The sequence below is a fragment of the Kryptolebias marmoratus genome, linkage group LG3, assembly GCF_001649575.2.
Source record: "Kryptolebias marmoratus isolate JLee-2015 linkage group LG3, ASM164957v2, whole genome shotgun sequence".
Taxonomy (NCBI): domain Eukaryota; kingdom Metazoa; phylum Chordata; class Actinopteri; order Cyprinodontiformes; family Rivulidae; genus Kryptolebias; species Kryptolebias marmoratus.
This window is the reverse complement of record NC_051432.1, coordinates 1,952,756-1,974,829: the sequence shown is the minus strand read 5'-3', so window position 1 is coordinate 1,974,829 and position 22,074 is coordinate 1,952,756. Positions and strand designations below refer to the sequence as shown.

General features: G+C 39.8%; 1 protein-coding gene across 8 annotated transcripts in view; it reads left to right on the top strand.

The window, feature by feature from the left end:
* Positions 1–21,133, top strand: part of LOC108245319 (septin-9-like) — a 124,032-nt gene extending 102,899 nt beyond the window's left edge. For 7 of the 8 annotated variants that reach the window (XM_037974729.1, XM_017432135.3, XM_017432136.3 and 4 more), the window contains 9 exons: positions 1,147–1,332; positions 5,817–5,948; positions 6,109–6,190; positions 9,189–9,326; positions 13,605–13,722; positions 15,425–15,520; positions 16,015–16,111; positions 18,345–18,396; positions 19,858–21,133. In XM_037974729.1, coding sequence (XP_037830657.1) covers positions 1,147–1,332; positions 5,817–5,948; positions 6,109–6,190; positions 9,189–9,326; positions 13,605–13,722; positions 15,425–15,520; positions 16,015–16,111; positions 18,345–18,396; positions 19,858–20,074 — 1,118 coding nt within the window. In that variant the 3' untranslated portion in view covers positions 20,075–21,133. Of the gene's footprint in view, positions 1–561; positions 679–1,146; positions 1,333–5,816; positions 5,949–6,108; positions 6,191–9,188; positions 9,327–13,604; positions 13,723–15,424; positions 15,521–16,014; positions 16,112–18,344; positions 18,397–19,857 lie in introns of those variants that run through there. The other variant, XM_017432140.3, reaches the window with a different exon arrangement.
* The last annotated feature ends 941 nt before the right edge of the window (positions 21,134–22,074 follow it).

The window sequence follows — 22,074 nt, the reverse complement described above, 5'->3', positions numbered from 1 at the left end:
ATTGTTGAGGCTGCGGAAGGCGTGGTACACCCTTCCTTCTGGAAGTTCCTCTGTGTGTCTTGGATGAGAAGGAAATACCTCAGAGGAATTCATCTTTGAATTTTTGGGGTGTGGATGTGTGGAGGAGGGTGGGTTTTTGATGTGTAAAATAGAAGAGCACTGGTAGTCATGTAGGACAGTTCATCGCCTGTTGGAGTACTTTTAAGGTGTTGTATCAGGTGTGCTGAAGACATCAGTGGTGTCTTCCAGTGCAGCTTGTGGTTGTGGTGTTTTTAAATTGTCCCTAGTGTGTGTGTGTGTGTGTGTGTGTGTGTGTGTGTGTGTTGAGGAATTCAAGTGACCAGAACAAAAGCTGAAGTACTTAAATTAAACTTTAGTTGTCTGCGTGCAGGCTGCTCACCTGGACACTGATAAGGATGTGTGTCTTCATTCAGCTTTGGGTTCATACATCTGTGGTTTATCGTGTCTGTGACTGCAAACCTCAGACAAGCTATAGGTTTCTGTTGCTGCACAGGAAACAATGTCTCCTCCTACATCGAGAGGAGTGTATCAGCTGCTGCAAGCACACACTAGCACATTTGGCAGAGCTGAGTTTGTGTTTCAGTTTGCTTGTAGGTGCATTGCCTTGGCACACAGCCTTCATCTACTAACTAACAATCCTTCCCCTAAAGAAGTGAGGTATGTTTTGGTTTGTAGTTGATTGCTTTGTCTCTGAACAAGGTCTGCATGTAGTTTGGCTTAGTTTGTTTAGAACTTAGCAAATAAAACTGTTTAGCTATTTTACGTTGGAAAAAATTTCCTTATGAGTATTATTTATTTGTTATGCTGTGGATGCACTCCTGTTTTATCTTTAATTTGAATAATTTAGGTTTTTGTAACTTGAATGTATATACATATGTAAATACAGATGCATGCAAATGTGATTTTATTACTGGTATATCCTGTTTCACACAGGAAATGAGCTGCTCAGATCAGTATCCTCCAATGTGTTCACACTTAACTTGCTGTTAACTTCATTTCATTTGGACTTGCTGCACAGTTGCCCTGGGCTTTGCTTTTAGCTTAATTGTATTGCTCAGATATCAGGACAAGTGCAGTAATCAGATTGTCTTCATTATTTATTTAGTCTTTCTTTGCCTCCCTCAGGGTCAGAGGTCAGCCTGAGCCACAGCAACATGTCCGAGTCCGCCAAGCCCCACCATCCCAGCCCTCAAGGCAAGGGGGAGAAGACCCATGGAGGCGACTTCAGCTACGTGGGCATCGATGCCATTCTGGAGCAGATGAGGAGGAAGGCCATGAAGCAAGGCTTTGAGCTCAACCTCATGGTAGTGGGTGAGTTGTGAGCATGAAATTATTTGATGAAAAAGCTCATTTGTGTCCCCCAAGTTCACTGATAGTTGCGTATAAGATTTAGTCATTACCAAAATGCTCCTTTTATTTAAATCTGTAGGAGGACTTACAATCAGCAAAATAATAATTCGATCTGATGATTTAATACATTTGCTCACTTACAAAGAAAGGAACAGTCTCTACTTTTGTGGTAGTTTTGTTTTAATAAGGTGAGACACAAAATCAACTTAAAATCCAGAAAACGCACATCATACAAAAGTTACAAATTGATTTGCATGTCATTGAGTGAAAGAAGTATTTGATCCCCAAGCGAAACAGCTTGGTACTTTGTGGAGAAACCTTTGTTGGCATGCAAACAATAAGATAATTCTTGTAGTTGTGATTTAGTTTACACACATCTCAGGAAGGCCCACTCTTCTTAACGTAAACCTTTTAAATCTTTTAGGTTTCTTGGCTGCCACTTAGCAACTCGAAATTTCAACTCCTACAGATTTTCTGTAGGACTGAGGTCTGGAGCCTGGCTAGGCCACTACATGACCCTAATGTGCTTCTTCATTTAGCCTCTCTCTTGCTGCCTTGGCAGTATATTTTGGGTCATTAGCATTCATGATCCATTTTCAGTGTTCTAGTTGAGGGAAGAAGGCTCTCATCCAAGATTTTATGGTACATGGCCGCATCTTCTGGCCCAAAACAGCCTCAAAGCATAGCATTTCCACCTCCGTGCTTGACTGTTGAGATGGTGTTCTTTTGGTTATATTTAGCATTTCACTTCCTTCAAAGTTGGTGGGTTAAGTTGATGACAAAGAGCTCTATTTTGGTCTTATCTCACCACAGCATTTTCTCCCAAACCTTCTCTAAACCCTCTCACTGACAAACTTAAGATGGGCCTGTACATGTGCCTTCTTAAGCAGGGGGAAACTGTGTCTGCTGCAACAAATCCGTTACAGTGTAGTGTGTTGCCAGTAGTGTTCTTGGTGGCTGTGGTCCCAGATGCCTTCAGGTCATTAACAAGCTCCTCCCATGTAGTTGTGGGTTGATCTCTCACCTTTCTCATGATCATCCTTACTCAGTGAAGCAAAATCTTGCATGAAGCTCCAGATGGAGAGAGGTTGATGATCATTTTATTTCTTAAAATCCCCAGTTGTCACATTCCCAACAAGCTTCTTGCTGATGGTCTTCTAGCTTAGTCTGATCTTGTACAGATCTACCACGTTGGCACAAGTGTCCTTTGGCATCTCTTTGTTCTTACCCATGGTGAGGAAAAGGTTGTAATGGAAGAAACTGATTTTGTGGATAGGTGTGCTTAATACACATAACAAATTGAGACTGGGAGTTTCTGTAATTGTAACTGACCTGTGTGTCAAATGGGCACATAACCAATCTGTCGGAGCTAGAATCCTGTCTGGTTTGTGGAGGATTAAATACTTGTGAAAAATTTGCAAATCAATTTGTAACTTTTATATAATGTTTTTCTAGATTTTTTGTTGATATTCTGTCTCTCCTCATTAAATGAAATGACCATAAAAATAGAGGTTGTTCATTTCTTTGTAATTGCTGAAACTTACCACATCAGCAAGGGATCAAATAATTCTTTTCCCACTGTAGTAACCTTCACTGCTTGGCTTCCTACAGAACCTGAGCCTAAACTTGACGTCTTGTCAGGTTTGGAGAAAACAACTCTGAAATCTAAGCTGACAGAGATGAATCTAAGTGGGCTTGAAGATGTTGGAACTCTCAAATGTGACTCAGAGCTAGTGATAGCCCGAATAACCAGCCAGTCGATTTTAATCTGCTGATACTGGCCACGTGTAAAAACCGGCAATCAACCATTGCTGTACTTAACCAGTTACCAGTAAGGAAACTAAAAATGCAGCAGCTGCTACAGCCCATTACTGTCGCACACAATTCAGTTTTTAAGCGAGAATACGTTTCAATATTTCATTGAATATATTTTTTTGAGTCAGCCAACTTGTCACCAGGCGATTTGTTTGTTTGCTACAACATGGATAAACACACAATGACCACAAAAAAGTCACTTAAGTGAACGAAAAGAGGCTGTAAGGCTGAGAGTGGGACACAATATATGATTAGTCTGACAAGCTGAAGCACACTTCCATGAAAGTTATCCTTTCTCTGCAAGCATGAAGACACTGCAAATCATTACAATCAAGACCGTGTAGACTGATGCACATGCTGACTCATCCATGACCGTTTTAGTGTTCATATTAACACAGTGATGGCTCAACGAAATATAGACCCAAACAAGGGGTCCTGGCGGTGAAGATGCTGTGACCCAATTATCAAACCATTATAGGTAGAGTCATGTTAATACCACTTGAATTTGTGGGCTTTTTTCTGCTTCAGACACTTCAACTTCAAGGTTTGAATGTTTATAGTTCACCACATAAAAAGCCAGCACTGCATGGGCACTCCGTAGTGACAGTAAAAGGAAGTAAAATGCACAGGAAATAGCACTATCTAGAGTTTTTCCACAGACCCCAATTTTTATTATTGCAGTCAGACTGCACACCTCTGCTTGAAGCGGACATGTATCCACTTGCAGCACTCCGACACCTCGAGGACAAATAAAACTTGAGTAGTGGAATAAAATATTGTGTAACACTGTTGAAAGTACTCTGCAGGCAGCAGCTGATGGTTAAAAAAAAGAAGAACAGGGATTTAAAACCTGAGTAAAGTGATCCTATTCTTATTGTTGAAGAAAGCTTTGATGTACAGCACAAAAGTTACACAGAAAGTTCTTTGGAGTCGCGTCTTTGCAACTACCTGTGCACCATTCGAGTCCAGTTTACTGCTGTAGTACTGGTACTGACTTGTCCTTTAGGTTTGGTCTAAAAACTTCAAAGAAGAATTTCTCAATTCTTTTGCAGCATTACATGTGGATGCTTAACAGGGATACTTGATAAAGTGTTTATCCCTTCTGTGTAAATCGCTTCTTCCTAGTTTGTTATGGTGAAGTGTAAAGAGCTGCGTAAATGAGATTAAAATGGTACAGAACAGAAAGGGAAAAATAGTTTCTGTCGGCTCACAGAAGTAGAGTAAGGATATGAAAGGTCAGGACAGCTGTGAGTCTGAGTTGTGTCCCTGTGGTCTCTTGGCATTCAGACCATTCATTTTCCTAATGCCTCCCCTCAACTGGCTGACCTCAGCTAAGAAATTGGAGTTGTGTGTATGTGAGTGTGTGCGCGCCAGTGACCGAGGCAAAGAAAATATGAGCATGTGCTTGTGATGAATACATTGAGTAGACTGAATGTGAAGTTGGTGTAAAAGAGCACGTTTGTCCCTGGGTGTAACAGAGGACCTGGCAGCTCAGCAAACTTCCAGTTGAGCCCACAGGGGCTGCAGACAGGGGGTGGGGGGATGAAATATGGAAATGAAGGTACTGAGTTTGTGTAAAAGTTCATTCTGAAACAAAGCTGAAATTATAATAAAGTGCAAGTTGTGCTGTTTGAAGATTTATTTTGATTCTTGCATGTGTTTGTGCATGTGAAAAGTAGCCGTGAATTGATGCAGTTCCAGGATGAAAAAATAACATCAGTTTTTGCACCTTTGCACTGATAAAACCAGAGCAAGTTTGTTTCTACAGACCTCTGGTTGAAAACAAAACAGATAAGTTAACAAGGTGGTTGGCAGCCATTCACAAATTTTGCTTTTAAATTTTAAATTTAAGGACACATTAACCATCTAATTGAAAAAAAATGTGCTGATTTAGTTTTTTACTGTCATAAAATTTATTTTGACCGGTCTTCATGACATTGCAATGAGAGCCTCTAATGGTTACTCTAAACGTAGCCAAGACCAAAGTGGACTACTGCTGTTTTGAAACTCCAATCCCAAAAATAAAAAAAAACATGTAATGTGAGATTGACAGCATTTTCTAAAGATCTAAAATATTGTTTTAAGTAACATCAAATTACTTTAATTTTCAGTGCATTTAGAGCTAAATGAAAACATTGATGTTCTTATTTTAAATATGATTGAACTTGTGATTATAGCAGCCATTTTTACAATCATCAGAATGAAACAAGACTGAAGTAAAAAAATAGTCCTGATGTGCCTCACTGCTTCCTTCAACACCTGGAATCTCTGTTTGCTTAATAGTGAATCATGAAGACAACCATGTTGGGTAGAAATTTACATTACTACAGACACGACTCATGGGAGTTCATCGCCTTGTGGGCTGTCTTTTGTCTGTGTGGTCTGTGGTATCCATCTTTAGGCCCCCACAGGTTGCTCGTCTGACCCCACAGTTTCCTGCTGTGCATCTGGTCTCACATATGCACATACACACTCACAATACGACCAATACGTTGGGGGCTGATGTCATGTCCATATGGTGCAATCTTTTTCAGTTTTGTTCAGGAGCAAGAGTTTTTTTTATCTTTGCATGTCGAGGATTTGAAACATCTGTGAATCTGACATGCTTGTGTGTGTGTGTTTGTGATCAGGGCAAAGCGGCCTAGGGAAGTCCACCCTGATGAACACATTGTTTAAATCCAAGGTGAGCCGTAATAAGTCAGTGCAGTCTGACCCGGAGGAGAGGATCCCCAAGACAGTCGAGATCAAGTCCATCAGTCACGGTTGGCCTATGTCCATGTTTAGCTGCCTGCAGCCTATACACTTTGCACACATGGTGCTAATATCAATGTAGCATGTCTGTTTTCCTCTGTCATAATCCTCATGATTTTATCTCTTTGAAGTAAATCATTCTTGAAAAGACTAATAAATATATTTGTTTAGATGTTGAGGAGAAAGGAGTGAGGATGAAGCTGACAGTCATCGACACTCCGGGCTTTGGAGATCAAATCAATAATGAAAACTGGTGAGTGAAGTCACTTCCCTCGCTGCTCTGCTGCTGTTACTCATTTACCTCATGGGATCATCAGAAATACAGAAGTAGCTACATTAAAGGGATCGTCTAGATCGTTCTGTGGAAAGGTTATGAACAACTAACGTCTTACATGTGGTAGATGGCTCCTAAAACAGCCTTGGTTTGGAGAAATCGTTTAATCTGACTGGATTGAAGAGCCAATGGCAGGGCCAAGAAGAGAGTGGATTGTTTCATAAACCTTTACGCTGCCGATAATATCACATTACATAGTTATTCTAGATCAGCTGTTCTGCCCCAGTTTGCACTGAAAGTCCTATATTTAGTCTCTACTTTCTTGCTGGAAGGCGAAAGGTGATCAGTAATGTTTTTGCCTGTGTTCGTGTGTTTGCAAAATATCTCATGAACCAGTTGACAGATATTCTAGGAACTCTCAAAGTAATCATTTCATTCACATCCACAATTGATTACTTTTTGGAGTCAACCCAATTTAAGATGGCTGCCACAGCTGATCGATTTTTTTTTTCTCCCCTAAATTTATTTTAGGAAATGCTAAAATGACAATAACTCAGTCAATTTTACAGACATTGAGACAAAATTTGGAGCAGTAGTAGCTAAAACTGATCCCTATCACTCCCTCAGGGTGCACAAGAGCTTTGTTGAATGCATTGCCATTACTGGAGTCAACTCTGCCTCTTAGCAAAATATTTCATGAACCACTGCACAGATTTTATGAATATTTCAGTAAGTAATGATTAACTGTACATCTACAACTGTTTAACTGTTGGAGCCAACCTGATTTAAGATATCTACCAGAGCTAATCAATATCGGCCAACTCAAAAATGGCTGTGACTCAATCAGTTTTACAGATTTTGAGTTAAAATTTAATATGATTGAAGTCATTGAAACCAATCCCCAACACATACTCTGAGCATGACATCTTTCAAGATCATGTGGGATTGTGCATAATGTTAATAGCAAGGTTTGACATCAACAGTAAAAAAATCCATCATTTCTCAACACAAGATAATCTTAGTTCAAATCTATGGCATGTAAGACACAAGGATATATTTATTCCTTTGAGAAATGCTACACCTACCCTTGTAAATAACTGCAAAATTCTATGTAAAATAACCATAAAAGGTGAAATTGACAGTGATGTCAAGGATTACAGGATTGTTTTTATGCATCAACTGTTATCAATTTTTTATATTGGAGTTGTTCTTAAACAGCAGCAATCCCATTTGGTCTTGGCTCTACTTTGACTGTTTAATTCAACTCAGGGCAAAAACATTAACATTCTTTATCAAATTCATTTATTGAAAGTTATCTATCTAAGGAAGCCAGCAGATTGCTTTGAATCTTCACTTTGTCGCAGTCTCTCATCCTGAGCGGCACATTGGCAACAGTGGAAAGAAGAAACTACCTTTGAACAGGAAGAAACCGCCAGCAGAACCAGAACCAGAACCAGGCTCATGACGAGCGGCCTTCTTACTCAACCAGCTGGAGACTGAGAGGACATGAAAGAGATTCAGACAAACACAGAATGAACAAACATCAAGTTCCCAGAGAGTAGATCAAGTTCAGACAGCAGCGGAGAGAGGAAATATGGTCAGTTTGTCCTCCAGCAGTCTAAGCCTATAGCAGAATAACTAAGGGATAGCTCAGGAAACCCAAACCAACCCTAACTATAGGATTTATCAAAAACGGAAGTCCTAAGCCTGGTCTTAAAAGCAGACAGGGTGTCAGCCTCACAGTCAGAAACTGGAAGTTGGTTCCACAACAGAGGAGCCTGAGAACTGAAAGCTCTGCCTCCTGTTCTACTTTTAGAAACTCTAGGAACCACAAGTAAACCTGCAGTCTGAGAGCAACGTGCTCTGTTAGGAAATATGGATCAGGAAACTCTTTAAAATAAGATGGAGCTCGGTTGTTGAGAGCTTTGAATGTTAGAAGTAAGATTTTCAATTCTTTTCTGAATTTGACAGGGAGCCAACGGAGAGAAGCTGAAACTGGAGAAATCTGATCTCTCCTTCTAACTCTCATCAGAACTCTGGCAGCAGCATTTTGTATCAATTGAAGACTTTTGCTCTCCATTGCATTACTTTGCCAGACAGAGGAAAATAATAATGGAAGAGATTCTTTCGATTTCGTCAGAGCATTCTCTGATAGACAGTTACTATAATAAAATTTACTCTCTGTGGCTGTGTAGTCAGTCAATATAAACTCAAGGATTATTAAAAAATGATCAGATAGAAGAGGATTGTGAGGATGTATTAGTAAGTCCTTTCTCTCCATGTTACATGTCAGAATCAGATCAAGAGTATGTTGAAGAGGATGAGTAGATTTGTGGACATCTTAAGTTCAACCAATTGACTCTTTTAAATGATTAAAGGTTATGTTTAAGCTATCACCTTCAATATCTACATGAATATTTAAATCCCCCACTATTATGACTTTATCAGTATTCAATAATAAGTCAGACAGAAAAAAAATGAATTCAGACAAAACCTGAGAGTAAGTGCCCGATGGATGATATATACCAACAAGTAAAAGTTGTTTTGGTAACAGAGGAGAAGCATCAGAGAGGTGTGTAGGACTGCAACTCTGCTTCCTGCACTGAACCCTGGCTAGTCAATAGCTTGTCTGTCTTGTCATCTCTTTTTTTCCAAACTGAAGTCGTTCAAAGAGCTGCCTACAACAACTGAGATAATTGTTCATAAGTTTCCACAGAACTCCACTTCAAAAGATCTGAACTCTCCCTTTAAGGGTTTCTGGAGGATTCGTGTTGATCCTTTGCTTACATAAAGCGTGTTATGTTTCATGCATATTTCATTCTGCAAGAAACAATTCTCAAACTCATCTTTGTTTTTACATAACCCAAAAAAATTCTGTATTTAAACCAAATAAAGGAGTTAACCACTGTAATTGTTCTGAGTAACTGTAATCAGGAGGTTTTCATTGGTTTCTCATTTCTGGACTCGCCCACTTTAGCTGGCAGCCCATTATGAAGTTCATCAACGACCAGTATGAAGTCTACCTGCAGGAGGAGATCAACATCAACAGGAAGAAGAGGATCCCAGACTCCAGGGTGCACTGCTGCATATACTTCATCCCTCCCACCGGCCACTGGTAAGAATCCACTTAAAATAAAACCAGCATCCTCGTGACCAAGTGCTTTACTTTAGTCTGAAACTATCGCTCGGATGAGTTGAGGCTCTTGTGAAACTCCTTTAACCACCTGTGTGTGCAGAGCTCTTGAACGCGTCTTCCGTTGAATTTTCTTTTTCACTCCCTACTCCGGTGAGCTTAAGTGGAACCTATTCTCTCCCTGTGTGCTTTGCATGTTAATAACCATCATTTAAATCAGAGACTTTAAAATAAAAATTAAAAGAAGAAGAAAAAAAAACCAAGTTGTTTACAGAATGTGTAGTTTTATTTTAGACCTGTGTGTCAGAAGAAGACCACACATAAAAACCCTTTTTAAGCACCCGTTGCAAACACCAACCTCCTCGCCACAGACCCATGTGACAAACCTGCTGCTTCACCTCAGCTCAACAGCTGTCCGCTTGGAAAACAAGTTCTCTGTACGACCAAGGGACGACATGTTGCCCCGCTGTCTGACAGCCCTGCTCATGGCTCCACAGCTGCTGCTTCAGTGTGTGTGTGTGTGTGTGTGTGTGTGTGTGTGTGTGTGTACTCATATAAACAGGGTGCAGGTAGTGGACTGAAGTGGGCTGCAGACATGCTGACACATGCGTAGATGTCCTGAGTGTATCTGTGTATCAGCTTACATCAGCCGCAGCCGGTTGCACCCTTCGGTGGCTCTTCTCGTTGTGAGTTGGGGTTTGCATCCCCATTTGTTTTTGGAATCCGAAATGTAAACACATTTCTCACAGCCAGCCTGAAAAACCGTGTAAACAAAGACATGTTTGGGCCTGACATACCTTCAGAATAAAAGCACGGTCAACACATACGGAGTAATGTAATCTGTGAACAGTTTGTATGGATCAAGTTCTCATTAGCAAAAACTAGCAGTGACTGGTTCATGAAATAATAAGATCTAAAAGTTAATATTATATATAATAATCTAATCATTATCAATTCATGAAGCTGTGGATGTTTCTGCCATGTGACCAAGAATGAAAGGCCAGAAAATAATCACAGAATAAGCTCTTTTAAAACTACCTGCTTAATGACCTTTTTGTTTTAAAGCTTGTTTTAATGAACGGTTCATTAGAAAGGTTATAAACAATTAATATCTTACCTGTTGCAGATACCTCTTTCAATGACCTCATTTTAGAGAAATTCAGTTTAATTCTGACAAGTTAATTGTTAGTCCAAGCTAGGCCAAGATGAAAGCCGATTGCTGCCATCTTAAAAGAAATCAAATCTCAAAAATTTCATATTGGTTTATGCAAACTTTACTTTGTAAACCTTTACTCAGCTCTCCATTTGGTATCACATGTTATTCTTTCAGAACTTTAATGATATTTCTGTGGGAAGTGCCCTGTTCTGCACCACAAGTGCTACAGCTAGCTGCTGCTAACTGTGCATTCAAAAGCTCACAGAATTTGGTGTAAATAACCATGTAAGATGAAAACGACAGCATGTAGAAGTTTGTAAAACAGCATTCCATGAAATTTTATGAAATTCTTTTTAGATTAGAGAAATAAGCAGTTTCTCTAAATTTAAGTCATTTGAAGAATTATCTGAAACAGGTAACACATCAGTTGTTTACAAACCCCACAGCACCCCACATTAAAAGATCTGAACTATCCCTTTAAGCGCCCAAATCAACACTTTGCATTTGTCGACACTCTGACGTAGTTGGCTGGTAATTTGCAGCAGAGTCCAGTCTGTGGATTCAGATGGAAGAATGTGGTCAGGATAGCAGAACACAGTCCTGGTGTCAGAAGCTCTTCCCACTAACGGCACCGTTTACCAGACTGTTCTCCCTCCAGCCAGTCGAGCTGTTAGCAATTATTGTGTTTTCTTGGGAAAGAGAGAGCTACGTTTTGACTCACAACACACTGAGAACTGACCAGTTACTAAAAAAAGAGGCAGTGTGGTGTGCAAATCTCAAAAACTCATGTTTTAGTCACAATTAACAGCAGTAAACTTATAAAATGTATAGGAAATTCTACTATTTTGTTTTTTGTTTTTTTTTTGGGGGGGGGGGAACATCATTTTAAATTTGATGGCAGCAACACATTTAAAAAATAAGTTGGGACACCGCCATGTCATCCCCTCTTCATTTACCAGCAGTCTATGAACATCTTGGACCTGAGGAGAGCAGCTGCTGGAGGTTTTTGGAGGGAATGTTGTCCCATTCTTGTCTGATGTAGGTTCCTAGCTGGTCAACAGTCCTGGGTCTTCTTTGCAGATTCTTTTTATTTGATGTGTCAAATATTTTAAACTGCTGAGATCTCTGGACTGTAAGCAGATCAGTTCAACACCAGGACTGCTGTTGTAATGGATGCTGTGCTCGGTTTAGCATTGTCTGAAATACACAAGACCTTCCCTATAAAAAGTTGTTGTCTTGATGGGAACATATCTTGTTTGACATGTTTACTATGTTCCATTGTGGATAAAATATGGGTTTCTGAAATTTGCAAATCATTGCATTCAGTTTTTATTCACATCCTAAAAAATGTCCCAGCTTTGTCGGCATTGGGGTTGTACAGTATATAGTGAAATTATGGTCAGTGCAGCATATGTTCATGTGACGAGACACGTGTATGATTTGAAGTATACATGAATGCTCAGTCATGCTGATGATCCAGCACATGTCTGCTTGTGTTATTGTTTCTACACATATTCAGTTCATGCTCTTGTATAATAAGATGAGGCAAAACACTGACTAATAACAGTATTACCTATAGGTTTATGTTCTCATGTGCTGCCTAATTGTAATTATTTTGCTCCGTTTTCTCTTTGCATTTGCACTCTCTCTACGTCATTTGTCTGACTTTAACTCTGGGCAGCTCTGTTTATCTATTCCTCCTTTCGTGCTCGGCGTAACACATGCTGACCAATGTTGCATCCTGTTTCGATACGCTTGTCACTCGGTGTGGAGAACAAGCGGGGCCTTCCCTCCACATCCGCCCCTGGGAGTTTGAATGAAGCAGGCTGGCTTGGCTCAGCTGAGGCTAATTGGAGGGCAGAGCAAACTGCATGACGGGAGTCTGTGCAGAGGAACAGCTGAAGGCAAAACTGAGACAAGAGGAAAAAAAAACTAACATGGAAACAGAACAGAGTTTAAAGATGGTTAATCTAATTACTGCAGTGGCCATTAGTGTCGCATGTTGGAGGAGGGGAAGTGGAAACCTTTCTTAAATCCATCAGTAATGTGCCCAAGAGCATTTGTGCCTTTTTATTATTGTTCGCTGCTATGAAAGGTGAACAATCATGTAATGCATTTCCTGTGTGTGTGTGTGTGTTGTTAGGGGGGGGTCTGTCTAGTTCTTTGGTAGCAATATAATTTATGAACCACTGGATTAATTTTAATGAAACTTTCAGAAAGTAATCATTGGATTTGCATCTACTACTGCTTAAGTTTTGGAGTCAACATTATTTAAGATGGCCGCCATAGCTGAACAACCTTACCAAACACCAAAATGTCTGTAACTCGGTCACTTTGACAGACATTGAGTTCAATTTTGGTTTGAGATTAGCTGAAAGTTATCCCCAACACATACTTTCAGTGCTAAGAAATAATGCAAGACTTTGGCATTAACCGATGGAGTCACCTCTATCTGTCTGTTAGCAAAATATCCCTTGAACTAGTGAATGAATTTTTATAAAACTCTCTGAAAGTAATCATTAAATGCACATCCACAACTGATCAACTTTTGGAGTCAGTCTGATTGAAAATGGCAGCCATAGTTAGTTCGCCTTAGTCAACACATAAATAGCTATAACCCTTTCCACTTTACAGATATTTAGCTAAAATTTGGTGTGGTAGTAGCTTAGAGTCATCCCCATGAAACTCTAACAAATTAAATTCTAGCAAATTACAGAAGATCTCTGTTTTTTAATAGTTTGGCATATGATGTCCCAGGCAATATGCATTCCTTCAATGAATGCTAGTTTCATTTAAATTTGTTTGGAGGTAACTGAAGCAGTAAAATTAAAAAAAGTTAAACAAAGAGTAACTATATTAAAGTTTAACTTAAAAAAATAGATGTTTCTCTACAGTTTACTGAAATGACACCCAGGAGAAAAACTGTAAACCCATAGCAGACAGTGATGATGGTCTGCTCTGCCCTCTAGTGGTCGTTCTGTTTCACTACATCAATTCCTAACAAAAGGAGTTCTCTAATTGCCTGAAGCAGAACATCTTTCTTTGTCTCATGAGAGGGAAGAAAAGAAAATATTTTGACCCAAGTTTTTCCTGTGATCCTGCAGTCTGAGGCCCCTGGATGTTGAGTTCATGAGCCGTCTCAGCAAAGTGGTGAACATCGTCCCCGTCATCGCCAAGGCTGATACCCTCACCCTGGAGGAGCGGGGCAGCTTTAAACAGACGGTAAGAAGGTACTTCTGGATGTGCTGGGGTTTTTAGGTGTGCTCTATCTGTCTGCTACCAAAATAAATCATGAACCACTGGAGAAATTTTCGTGAAACCCCGCAAAAAATAATAATTGGATGCACATCTACAACTGATTACCTTTTTTGAAATCAGTCCAATTTAAGATGGCCACCACAGCTAATCAACATTAGCCATCACAAAATGGCTATAACTCAGCCAACTGTACAGGTATTATGCTAAAGATTGATGTAGTAGTAGCTGATCGTCTGACTTTTTGTTTGCACAGAACGTTTGACCAAAACGGCTACAGCTCCATCACTTGTCACCCTAAAATGATCCGAGTCTGAAACTCTGGCTTGGCAGGTGGTGAGTGATGTGCATTCCTTCTACGAATGCTAGCCCTTTAATTTACACATGCGGCGTTGCGTGGATATGTGTGTTTACACGCTGCCATTAGAGCTGATAGCTTCACAGAGGAGTGCAGGAGCGTGATCAAATGCCGGCCTTCACTCACAAGTGACACTTTGTTCCTCCTGAGAGGGTATTCAGCTCTCACTTAGTGCGTTCCAGTCATCTAACTCCCCTGAAACGCGCAGTCAGACTCCTCATTCTGATTGTGAACCCTCACAGCTCCATCTTTCATCTTTCTGCTACAACAATTTTTTAGTTTCACCTGGTTTGACTCATGACCGATCGGCGCTTCATCTCTTCCTCTGAGAGTTTCTGTTGGATCATTTTAAATCTACAGGAGGCAGCCTGCCAGTCACCTGCCGCTGCTTTATCTTTCCATTCCATTCCTTTTTTTCTCCCCCTCCTAGGATACGATCTTTTTATTTCAGAGAGGTGGAGGCAGCACAGTGGGTGTTTTGGCTGCTGCGTGTTTCGTTTGATGTCTGTAGCAGTGTGTAAACAGCGGTTGGTCCTGTCCTTGACAGAGAATAGAAGCTGCAGGGCTGCTGTAAGAGCTAGATTGTTTTGGTTGGCCACTCATGCACAGTATGATCCTGAAATTTATTTACGGAAAGCTTTTTGTGCCCCAAAATTTGCCTTTCTGTAACCCTCCTTGAAATCAGAACGTATTATTTTAACTCAAACATCCTGTGCTCTGAATTCTGCAAACCAGAAGTTAATGTAACTTTTTTTTTTTCTGAATTGAGCTCAGTTTGAACTCCTCAAACATGCCCCGCCACGCCCTCCTTTGGAGGAGGAAACACTCGCAACAATGTGTAAATATTACTTCTGCCTGCAATTTTGTTTAGAAGCAAAAAGAAAAAAACAACAACAACAATGATGGTCACTGATGAGAACCACTGCTACAGCACAATCCTGAGAAAGTTTTCAAGAATAATCAAGTCAATGTTTCATCAAAGACACAATAGAAACGGTGCAAGTATTATTATTAAAAATTAAGTCCTTTGCCTACAGTGTTTTTCTGTGTTCTTGTCTGAACTGTAGTTTTTTTAGAGATATGCAATACTAAAGCTAAACTCCATGTTCAATTAGGTGAGTTTACAATTTGTACTTATGTCTATTATAAAATAATAACAGGTTTTACTTTTCTATTTAGTATTAAATATGAAAACGCCTGATTTCTTTGTATAATAAAGATCTGACGATGATAAAACCTCGCCTCATATGTTATGCGCTCAGTTTTGTATTTTAGGCGCACATTTTGACTCTGTGTTCTTGTTGTGTGCAGATTAGGGAAGAACTGCGAGCCAACGGGATCGACGTTTACCCCCAGAAAGAGTTTGACGAGGACGCGGAGGACAGAATGATCAACGACAAAATCAGGGTGAGTTCACGCTGCCGTTCAGATTGTAGGAGCTGAAGCCGAGGGCAGCCCTGTTGATGAACGTGTAGTTTGCTGGTTTAATTTAGGACTCTGTTGTAAACACCTGCTGACGTCAAAGGTGTGTCTCGGTGTGTCTCTGTGCGTCTGTTTGTTTGTCTGGCTGTTAGCAAAATACCTCATAAACCAGTGGATGAATTTTAATCAAACTCTCAAAGTACGTCAACAACTGATTGACTTTTGGAGTCAGCCTGATTGAAGACGGCCGCCACAGCTAATCAACCCTAGGAAACACATAATTGGCTATAGCTCTGTCAGTTTCTGTAAAACAGCGCTAATGTTTGGTGTGGTAGTATCTGAGAGTCATCAGCAGCTTTGATCTTTCCATGGATGATATGCATTCCTTCAGGGAATCCTAGTTTCATTTTGTCTCCGTTTTCCTTTTGTAAATCTACTAAACCAGGTTAATTTGAGCGTGTTGTTCTGTCTCTCATCAGGAGATGATCCCTTTTGCTGTTGTGGGCAGTGATCAGGAGTACCAAGTGAATGGCAAGAGGATTCTGGGAAGGAAAACAAAATGGGGCACCATAGAGGGTAATAACCATGAACACGTGCACATAAAATGACACAGCTCTGAATGCAGATCAGGCATCTTCACACAGATGCCGTCAGAAGTTTAAAACTGTAGTCCGAGAATGCTTTTGTGCAGCTTCCAAGCACATGTTTACATAATGTTTGTCTGGCTCTGTAACCATAGAGATAGACTCCCGTGAACTTTCGTCTGTCTCCTTTGGCATGAGAACGTACAGCGCAGGCCAACTAAACTCAGCTGGAACAGAGTTATTGCATGCAAGTGCATTCGTAAGGGAATGTGTGAGTGTTTTTTGTATAACTCTGCCAAAATAAGGGTTACTTTATGTCCTAAAGCCTCCTTTAGACCAAAAGCAGTATGCACCAAGCTCGCTGCCGAACCCATCGGTGGGTCCTATGAGCTGCATGGTCCACAGCAGATTGTGGACAATCATTTTGCCGAGTGGCTTGGAAGCAGTGCAGCAGTTTAAAATACTGTATCTGTATTTAAAAGCCAGAAAGAAAGAAATTACAGTGATCAGCTAATTTCAGCTCAGTGGGTGAGCAGTTTGATGCTTCTGCACAGCGCTTTCTACACTTCGCTCAGGGCAGGGCTAAGCATTTTGCGCAGGACGTGCAATACACACGCATGGGTTTCAGAGTGCATCAGCGCCGCAGCTGCTTTTCGTCTAAAAACTCTTTCAGCGAACACAAATTCCCCTGCAGGGCGAGTTTACTGCAGTTCTTTGTGGAGAATGCTGTGCTTAAACTTACTGGTGTCCCTAAATGTACAGTTGGGGTCAGAAGTTCATATCCACTCATTCATGGGGCATAGATGCCATTAGTTTTGGGGACTTTTAATTAATTATTTAAACCATTTTTTTTGGAGAAATGATTATACAACATACAACTTCAATGATTTTTTTCAAAACAAGAATTGGGTGTGCAAATTTGAACTATTGTGGATTTTCTCTAATGCTCACGGGGTCAAATTTATACATACAGGTTACATGCACCCCCACTTAGCAAATGTCCCATAGCAAGTTGCACCTTGACCAAATGCTTCTTGTATCCATCAATAAGCTTCCGGCTTGATTCTGCCTGGATACCTATTCTCTTGGCAGAATTAGTAGAGTTCATTTAAACTGGTTTGTTTTCTGGCACAGACAAAACCTTTTAGCAAAGTCCACACATTTTCAACAAGGTTGAGGTTAAGGATTTTTGTGAGGCCAGTCCAGAAGCTCAATGTTTCACTTTTGTGAAATTTGAAACTCATCAAATACCTTCATTAAAAAGAATAATTTAGCTATTATAGGTCAATAAAATTTAAGACCAGGAGGCACAAATTCATAAAACGAAAGCCGATTATTTATATCATCATATTTTAAAGGATAAAGTTCTTTATTCTCAGAAAAGATTTTTCCTTTAAAAGAATTTCTTTGGACTTATGAACCCTTTTAATCTAAGATTCTTTGAACGCCTTCACAGAGCTGTAAGGTGAGAGAGGTGAAGCATGCGAACTGTGTGGTAAAAAGGCAGCTTTTGTCTGGCTGACGGCTGCATTTTAGTAAAACCAAGCAGCAGGAGGAGAGAGGAAGCTCCTGGATGTCTGCATAAACACAAACGGAGCTCGGTGTCAGGTCTTTATGTATCATACATACATAAGGACCTTACCTCCAAAATGTCCCCACCCCTTTTTTTAAATGGGGGGGGGGGGTAACTAGGACAGTAGTTAAATTCACACAGGGACTTCTCAGTGTTCCTGCAGCAGCAGAAAAGCCAGCTGAATACCAGTTCTTGCAGCGCGTTCCCTCGATGCCTCTAATCAGCGCTCGCAGGCCGAGCAGCTATTCCCCTCTCCTCGCCTTCAAAGTGGATTTAATTTCCTGCTCTGAATTTCAAAGCTTTTGCATAAATGGCGCCTTCCTTTTATTTCATTTTCAACCCCTTGACATAATCTCTAATTCCAACATGTGTTAGCCCTACCGGAGGCACCGGCGACTCGTCATGGGGAGTTTGTTAAAACGTCTCATTTAAACGCTCTCCACTCTGGAGGAGAGATGAGATGTATTAAATTCCTCCGAAGAGGAGGAGTGTGTTATCACGGCTTAAGAAAATTGCTGCAGATGTCGCCACAGTAGATGATCCTCAGCTGACTTGTGGGCGACGCTGCCATCTTGTAGTGGTTTAGAGTTTGAGCGAATGTGTTAGAGATTCAAAAATTCATCACTTTCTTCTCTCTTCCCCCCCCTTGCAGTTGAGAACGTCGCACATTGTGAGTTTGCTTACCTGCGAGACCTCCTCATCAGGTGAGAATTCATGTTATATTTGATTTTACTTCATGATTTATGGGAGGCGAGGGGACAGTAAAAAAAAATTGTTATTGACCGAGCCTTCTTTGCAAGGCAGCGCTGAAATTAATTGTGAACAGCTCTGAATCGATAAAGCTTTTCTCAGAAAAATCAATACAAATGAAATTCCTTCAAATGTTTTGAGTGTGACCTAATACAGTGCTCCCTCTCAAGCTTTTACCATGAATCTTTCAGGTCGAGAAATTTGATTCTGTTTCATGAAGAAGAAAGGTCCTGTGCTCTCAGGCTACGAAAACGAAGCTCTCGTGTAATCTGTCAGTGCTCGATGTGTGTGCCGAGGATGATTCTCAGCTACTCCAAATTTAACTTCAATACATGTAAAACTGACCAAGTTGTAGTCCTGTTTGTGGTTTCTAAAGTTGATTAGCTGTGGCAGCCATCTTGAATTGGATTTACTTTAAACGTTATTCACTTGCTCTTCCTCTAAATAGAATCTGTTCAGTGATTTATGAGATATTTTGCTAACAGACAGCAAACGCACACATGCAGTTGCACGATTGCCTGGATTTCACGGCGGCTCTATTAAAAATCGTGATAGCAAGCCGTGTCACACTGTAGGACGTCAGATTTATTAGATGACAGACGCTCTGATTAGCAGCAGAATCACATCATGAACTTACTGTACATGATATTAACCCAATGGAATGCAAGCACTGCTATTATCACTCTTATTATTAGCATGTTAAGCTGGTTTAAATTAAACTTTCTTAATGAAAATAAGTCAGAAGTCATCAGCTTTGGAAAATGTAATGTTTTCATCAGTGTTGTCACTCTTGGCCCTCCAACAGTCACTTTGCAGTCAAAAATGTAAGTTTTATTTTGACAGCTCCTTTAAATTAGACAATCAGATCGAGAAGTTTTTTGTTTGTTTTCTCTCTCTCCCAATTAAGACATATCAGTGAGCTGATCTGTATCTTCCTCATTAATTCATGCTTTCATTACATCTCATTTGTCATCAGCGCGGTGGCAGTGGTCCAAGCATTTCCATTACATATTGATGTCATTCAATGTACAGGGAACTTCAGGATTTAAATTTTTTTATTTTTGTGCTTTGAGTAAATTTGACATTGGCATCAGATTGCACATATACAACCTACAACAAATATCTTGTAATACCAGAAATCCAGTTATGTGAATTGAAGTGTTTTCTTTTAATTTGTAGTTTTTTTTATAGCTTATTTTTACGTTTTAATTTTTTACTCATTGTTTGTACTATTTTCAAGAGATGCACTAAACTAAACAGGCTTTTCAGTCTCATTTTATACAATGACAACAAAAATGAGCATTTTCAAGTTGATGCAATAGGCAAGAACATGTACTGTAGCTGGATGAGAGAGTTTATTTCAGCTGAAACGTAAACAAATGCTGCGGCGCTAATTGACTCTTCTTTCCCTGCAGGACGCACATGCAGAACATCAAAGACATCACGGGCAGCATCCACTATGAGACGTATCGTGTCCGCCGGTTAAACGAGTCCAACGCTCATCTCATCTCTCAGCCATCCGACCATCCGGCCGGGCCGCCGAAGGCCAACGGTCAGTTGGAGGTGCAGCCCGGAGACCTGCAGGCCAACGGAGTGGCCGCTCAGCACGAAGCTCTGTCCCACGAGATGTAGAGGGTCACAGACGGGCGCAAACACACACTCAGACACGAACCGTCTCACACACTCATGATGTGAAGATCCTTTGAAATACATAAGTGGACTACCAACTTTAGCTGCAATACATGTAATGAATCCCTCCTCCTTTTTTTTTTTTCCTCCTCAACATTTCAGTTCTGATCCAAATAGGCTCTCACTTTGATCAATATCGCAAAAGTTGTCAGATCTCAAATAATCAAGTCTTATTCCTGAGCGTTGGTTACACACCAGCAGAGAAACAACGTCCTGTGCACGGCGAATTGAACCAATGTTTTGTCCGGATAAGAACAAATGACATGGTTTAAAATGAAGCAACAACATTAATTTCTAACCACCTGCCTGGTTTGTTTTGTGCTGTGGTGTAGAGTATTGTATAGTTACCAGGGTTGCAGTAGGGACATTTAGATTAGCTTTATAGTCTTAGGGATAAAATGTTGTCGACACCTCCGCACTGTGAAATGAAAAAGAATGCAGCGGTAGTGTGGAGCAGTTTGCAGAAAAATGAGCCCCCTTGTCATTTTTTTCCATTGTGTTACGATGTTTTTAACAGACCTTTTTGCCAAACCTTACTGTCTCTTTCTATATAGTGTTGTGTGTTTCATCTTACATTGCTCATTTACTGTTGTAATTTTATTGCTTACGATATTGTTATAATATTATGAGGGTGCAACGGTTGTCCCATGCAGTTGTTTTGTTCATTTTTCTGTCTGTAAGCCAAATAAAAGTACATCTTTTGTTCTTAAAAAGCACATACAGTATACAATGTTTACTTATGAGTAGGTATTTATATGTGTTGTTCAATGTAATCCATTTGATTCCTCTTTAATTCCTCCTTTTGGCTTCCTGGAGTTTGTCGCAGGTCTTAAACAGTGATTAAAAATGTAGGTCTAGAGTTTATTTTTTCTCATTTTTACAGCATGTTGTTCCTTATTTTTGAGACGTCATTGTGTCTAGCATCAAATGACTTTATTGATCGGAAGTAATCCTGCCAATACATGACATTTACATGAATAAAATGACAGCATTTGTACTGCAGATTTTCTGTCATCACTGTGAGGAAGAATTTGTGCCTGAAAATAAAAAAAGAGCACAAAAATTAATGCAAACAGAGTTGAGCACCAAAAAGGTTAATATTTTTGATATCACCAAAGCTCAAGGGATATTTTATAGAATAAATCTATTTATACCAGTCTGATTTCCAAATTAAAGGTTGAGTTTAAGCAAAACTATTTTCCAAACAAAATTTTAAAAGAATTAATGTATCTTATCTAGATAAAGTGATTGAATTAAACTTTGTTTACTGTTGTATAGTTCTTGTCATTTTTTTTGCCATTGTAGACTAAGGTTTTATCTTTGATATGCTATCTCAAAGAATAAAGATTGATATTTTTATTGTTTGACATGTATGCGTCTCTGTCTTTGATTCTCAAGGTTTAAGAAAAAGCTCAGTGAAGTTCTGTAGCAGAGGTATGAACTATTAGTATCTTACCTGTTGTAGAACAGCCTCAGTATGAAGAAATGAGTTTCTTTCAGACAAGATTGTTGAGTTAATGGCTTGGCTGAACATGGTTAATCCAAACAAAACAACTCCAGTCTAAAACATTTAAAGATTAAAGTCAAAATGTTGAGGAAATAAAAGTCAGATTTGGGTTTTAAGACTAAGCCAAAGAGAGCAGTCCCACTGTTTTCATGAACCCGGCTGTATTTGTTCTAGTTTTTTTATAATTATTGCAGCCAAGGGTTATGAATGCACTTTAACTGAGGAAAAAAAGCATTTTCTTTAACCAGTCTGAGGTGTGACTTATTACTACCAAACCAGCTGCAATTAAAACAACAAAACTCACAGAACTTCCTTCAGTCTTTCGCAATAAAAATCTCAAGGATTATAATACATTCAGAACCCTGGGGCTTATTCAGAGAACTTACACTATTATTATTGTACTCAGGTAAAACTCAAACGGCAGCTTAAACCTTTA